Source organism: Danio aesculapii, chromosome 24 (assembly GCF_903798145.1).
Source record: "Danio aesculapii chromosome 24, fDanAes4.1, whole genome shotgun sequence".
NCBI classification, from domain to species: domain Eukaryota; kingdom Metazoa; phylum Chordata; class Actinopteri; order Cypriniformes; family Danionidae; genus Danio; species Danio aesculapii.
Window position 1 is genome coordinate 36,336,130 of NC_079458.1, and position 6,309 is coordinate 36,342,438.

At 36.7% G+C, this 6,309-nt stretch overlaps 1 protein-coding gene across 1 annotated transcript in view; it reads left to right on the plus strand.

Annotated features, from left to right (window-relative positions):
• Positions 1-896: 896 nt before the first annotated feature.
• LOC130218659 (divergent protein kinase domain 2A-like) overlaps positions 897-6,309 on the plus strand; it is a 17,999-nt gene continuing 12,586 nt past the window's right edge. Inside the window, exon 1 of the mRNA XM_056450901.1 lies at positions 897-1,175. Coding sequence (XP_056306876.1) covers positions 929-1,175 — 247 coding nt within the window. The 5' untranslated portion in view covers positions 897-928. The remainder of the gene's footprint in view (positions 1,176-6,309) is intronic.

Sequence of the window (6,309 nt, forward strand, 5' to 3'; positions counted from 1 at the left end):
CCGATTCCCGTCTCTGAATGAGAGAGTTTTAGCTACTTGTACATCAAGGTAGCATTCAGATAAAACAAATCACCTGTGAAGAAACTCAACACTGTGGAACATAAACACTTACTGCCTGCTAGTGTTTCGGAGGTGTTGTTGCAGAGCAACACAAACAGCATGCAGAAGTATAAAAGCACAACTATGTGCAAGGCAGGTGCCGTGGGTTTGACGATCACTCAACGCAGAAAGATAATCCAGCCTTTAGACCAGAGTTCACCAAACTTGTTCCTGGAGGACCAGTGTCCTGCAGATTTTAGCTCCAACCCTAATTAAACACTCCTGAACAAGCTAATCAAGGTCTTACTAGGTGTACTTTAAACACCCTGGCAGGTGTGTTGAGGCAAGTTGGAGCTAACCCTGCAGGGACACCGGCCCTCCAGGGCCGAGATTGTTGACCCCTGCTTAGACCCTTCCAGAAAACACAATTACAACACTTTGCAACATAATGCCTTTATTTTAATGTACTTTAGAATTCGGGGAATACAGCAGTCGGTTTGCTCCACGATTTAAAAAAAAAAGGAAGATAAAGTGTATCTGTTCAAAATCTGAGACTATTGTAGGCATCGACAAATAAAAAGAAACAGTGCTTTATGGTTACTAAAGGGGTCTAGCCATATACGGGAATAACAACACATGCTAATTAGAACCTTTCAGTCTATCATGGTAAAACTTTGCAAACCACTTGTTCAACTTTAATCCCAACTTGATTTTACACATCCTGTGATGTAAATATTGCGCAAAATGTTTACGCTGAAACAACCTATGCAGTTCTTGTTATTGTATAACTGAACTATATAACTTAAACTGACAATCATTGTCTTTTTCCTCAGAGTTTTCCGTCAGATGAAGGCTGGCCATTGCAAAGTACCTGGGTGCCTGCGGCCGGATGGTGGCGGTGAACTACGTAGGCGAGGAGCTGTGGAGTTTCTTCAATGCCCCTTGGGAAAAGCGAGTCGATCTGGCCAAGCAGCTGATGGACATTGCTGAGCAGCTGACCAACAATGACTTCGATTTTGCGTTGTACCTGCTGGATGTCAGCTTTGATAATTTCGCTGTGGGCCCGCGGGACGGGAAAGTCATCGTGGTGGATGCGGAGAATGTGGTGGTGGCCGACAAGAGGTTGATCAAGCAGAGTAAGTAAAGAGATGTACTGTAAATGTTTGTTAATGGAGTGACAGCTGCATCTTGCATGCAAATTCTGCCTCCCACAAAAAAAACCACATGAGTTCACATGTTGAAGGATCATTTACATAAAAATGAATATTCCTTTATCAATTACACATCCTTCTGAAGCCTTTATAAGCAACACAAACGATGGAATGACAAATAATCTACACTCTGGGAACTAATCTTTATATTAACTGGAAAAGTATAGACGGCTCTATAGCAAGATTTTGTTCGTCAATTTGCAAGACCAACCGAGAAAAAAAATCCATTCATCGACTTAAAATCCATCCATCCAACCACCCACTTTAAATACATCCATTCACTTAAAATACATCCATCCAACCATCCATCGACTTAAAATACATCCATCCACTTAGAATACATCCATCCATCCATTCACCTAAAATACATCCATCCATCCATCCATCCATCCATCCACTTAAAATACATCCATCCACCTAAAATACATATATTCATCTATCCATCTATCCACCTAAAATACAGCTATCCATCCATCCATCCACTTCAAATCCATCCATCCATCCACCTAAAATACATCTATCCATCCATCCACCTAAAATACAGCTATCCATCCATCCATCCATCCACCTAAAATACATCTATCCATCCATCCATCCGCTTAAAATACATCTATCTATCCATCCATCCACCTAAAATATATCTATCCATTCATCCATCCATCCACTTAAAATCCATCCATCCATCCACCTAAAATACATCTATCCATTCATCCATCCATCCACTTAAAATCCATCCATCCATCCACCTAAAATACATCTATCCATCCATTCATCCATCCACTTAAAATACATCTATCTATCCATCTATCTATCCACTTAAAATACATCCATCCATCCATACATCCACTTAAAATACATCTTTCTATCAATCCATCTATATACCCACTTAAAATACATCCATCCATCCATCCACTTAAAATCCATTCATCCATCCATCCACTTAAAATATTTTTATCCATCCATCCACTTAAAATCCATCCATCCATCCATCCATCCATCCACCCACCTAAAATACATCTATCCATCCATCCACTTAAAATACATCTATCCATCCATCCACTTAAAATATTTCTATCCATCCATCCATCCTTCCATCCATCCATCCATTCACTTAAATCCATCCATCCATCCATCCATCCATCCATTCACCTAAAATACATCCATCCATCCATCCATCCATCCACCTAAAATACGCCTATTCATCCATCCACATTTCTTTCTAAAGTAGACCATACATAAAAATATTTTGAAGGAAACTGGTTGGTGGCATACTGAACATCAGCACCCATCGTAGAAAAATACTATGGAGGTCAATGGGTGCCAGCTTCCAACATTTTTTATAATGTCTTCCTATGTGTTCAACATGTTGATTTGGAATGACTTGAGTGACCAAATGAAGAAAATTGTTATGTCTGAATGAAGTCATCCACTCACCATAACTTACCCAATAACTTCCCTAAATTACACAGTGCACTGCAGTGACCAAAGTCAGCATATACCATCTTTCCGTCAAAATTTCATCATGTTCTCAAAATGTTGAAGGCTGCAGTGTCCTGTTAGATTAAACCATGTTCTCCAGCACACTTGTAATGAGGGCACAATGTTCAGAGGAGCAGGAGCAGAAGAGATCCTGTGTGAAGTTTTAATCTGGTGTCACTTCTTGACCCCTTCCCCTCCTCTTCCTCCATTTACTTTATTGTCTCTTCTGTCCAATCCATTAAGGTCGTAAAAAAACAATAAATGAATGCATTAAAAATAAAGGCTGCTCAAGCAAGTATGCAGTTTTTTTGCTGTTTAATATTCACAGACACAATTTGCTCTATAATCAAAATCTGTGTTAAGTGAAACAAAAGTAGTTAAAAGTGTTTTACTGCCCTAGTGTTCACTTAACCTGAAAACTGCATTGAAATTATGCTGGAGCCTAGCACCAAATATTCCCAACACCTCAAGCCTGATTTATACTTCTTTAAGTGATTAGTGTACTCTACAGTGCATACCTTGCATGTAGCCGACACCTGTGTTATTTAACACTTCTGAAATGATAGTAGACATTGGAGTTTTTATTTTTTTTACAGTGTTAGGGGCCGATCACACCAAACTCGTTTTTTGTGTTGGTTGGCGTGTTTTTTGAATGATTTACTAACGGCCTCTGAGGGGAAAAAAAATTCATTACTTCAGTCTCATCTGTTTCATTCTCCAATCAAATGAAAGCAGAGGCGGGGTTTCCATTGAGGTGCCAGCAGTGTTTGTGTTGTCAAGACGACTATGGAGATTTTCGAAGAGGGAGGAGAGACTAATGGTTGCTGTTTTGAGTTATCTGGTGCTGTATGACTTCACAAATCTTGAATATCACGACATTATTAAATGTTTAAATTATAGCAGCAACGCTCGCGCACAATACGCAGCTGATTCGGTCGTTGCCTAGAGACATGAAAAGTGCATTGCGCTTCTTTTTTCTTGTTTTTCTTGTTTTTGGAATGCAAAAGTGCATTCAGTGAGATCAGCCCGAAAATCACAATGTTCTGAGATTTCAGCTCATTCAGAAAAGAAAACGTAATTATTATTATTTTTTTTTACTTCAGCTGTATACAGCAACAGTAACAGTGTATAAATACATACACACAGTTGAAGTCAGAATTATTAGCCCCCCTTTGATTTTTTTTATTTATTTATTTTTTCCTTTTAAAATATTTTCCAAATTATGTTTAACAGAGCAAAGAAATTTTCACAGTATGTCTGATAATATTTTGTCTTCTGGAGAAAATCTTATTCGTTTTATTTCGGCTAGAATAAAAGCAGTTTTTAATTTTTTAAAAGCCATTTTAAGGTCAATATTATTAGCCCCTTTAAGCTATATATTTTTTCAATAGTCTACAGAACAAACCATCGTTATGCAATAACTTGCCTAATTACCCTAACCTGCCTAGTTAACCTAATTAACCTAGTTAAGCCTTTAAATGTCACTTTAAGCTGTATAGAAGTGTCTTGAAAAATATCTAGTCAAATATTATTTGCTGTCATCATGGATGAAATCCATCAAAGATAAAATAAATCAAAATGAGTCATTAAAACTATTATGTTTAGAAACGTGTTGAAAAAATCTTCTCTACTTCAAACAGAAATATATATACATTTTTCTTTTTTCCCCAATTTCAGTTTAATGGAGAGATTTTTTGTTCAGCATATTTTTAAACATAATAGTTTTAATAACTACTTTCCAATAGCTGATTTATTTTATCTTCGCCATGATTACAGTAATTAATAATTTACTAGAAATCTTTCAAGACACTAGTATTCAGCTTAAAGTGGCATTTAAAGGCGCAACTAGGTTAATTAGGCAAGTTAGGGTAATCATTGTATAACAGTGGTTTGCTTAGGTGGGCTAATAATGTTGACTAGGCATGGGCGGGTATAAAATTCGGACAGTATAATAATAACCTTGGATTAATATCCAGTTTCATTGTATTATGATTACTGCTCTAAAGTATATTCTTTCTAAATTTCTTGGTGAAAAACAACATAAAAAACTTTTTTTACCCTTTGAACACCGTATACTTTATTTTGAGAAACATTTAAAATATTTTGGGGGAGTAAGCATGTCAGGCTAAATGAATTTAGCTGTCTTCATTCGTTTCAAAAAGATTGTTTTTTACAATTTAAACGCCATCTTTTCTGCTGGAGATATTGTTGTCCTGAAAAAAAAAAAACGTAAATAAAAAAATCTTACACATACCTTAGGAATTGTATGGTAGAAAATTTTGATGGTTTTAAAACCTTGATTTTTCCAAACCGCAGTATACCTTGAAAATGGTTATCGTCCCATGCCTAATGTTGACCTTAAAATGTTTTAAAAAATATATATAATTTATTCTAGCTGAAATAAAACAAATGAGACTTTCTCCAGAAGAAGAAAAGAAAATTCTAGGAAATACTGTGAAAATGTCCTTGCTCTGTTAAACATAATTTGGAAAATATTTTAAAAAGAAAAAAAAAATCACAGGAGGGCTAATAATTTTGACTTCAACTGTACATTTACAGTTATACAGAAGTAAGAATCTGATTGATACAGTATCAAGTGCATCACCAGCGTACAGAAACACGCACCTTGCGCTTTAAGCAGAATCTTAGGGGAGAAACCCAACATCAGATAGGACCCTGTTCCGAGTTGAGGTTTGTCCAGATAGAGTTTGTGTCTGAGAGAGAAACACACGTGAGGACAGAGTGACGCCAGTCTCTTCGCTCCTCAATGGCGGCTTGTCACGGTGCCAACAGCCTCACAGAAGAAGCTCTGTCATTGAAGAGCGATGGAGCCCTCGGGGGGAGGAGGGTGTCCCTTTCACCAGCCCAACAGCTCCGCTAGGATGAATTTAAATTGTTTTAGCTCAGCTTTGAAGCAGTATTAAAGCTAGACTCTGTGTTTTTACAAGCAAGCTTAAGGACATTTGGTTACATTAACAAATAAATGCCTTTAAGTTGGACTATTAGGCGTGTAGAAGATATTCTCAAGCTAAAATTTTCACTGGCAAAGGATGCATGTATACCCAAGTGATTTCTGTCCTGATTATGAATTCAGGTTATTTCTTGAATTATTTATGGAAGGTAATAAGATTGCGAGTGATTGAACCAAACTAGTGATCCCAGGTCAAAATATAATCCTTCATTCCTTATTCAAACATCGATTTACTCTTTTATATTTGTCCATCCATCATGTTATTTATCCAGTTTTTACATTCATGTGTTCATCTAAATGCATTAACCTCAATGTATTTAACAATCTTGTATATTTGTTTATTTATGCATCCATATTATTTACATTTATATATTCATCTGTTATATTTATCAATATTGATCCATCTTTCATACTGTAGGTTTATTGATGCCTTATTTCTATATCAGTCAGTAATTTGTAATCAATTTCTAAACATTTATATTTGAGCAATATCACATCAGCAGTGTGATGAAGCTGTATATCGGCACTGGCGGATGGCATGCGTTGGTGCCTTAGTGTCCCACCTGTGAAGCTGTACAGGCATATCGCACGGCTACAAATGTGATATTG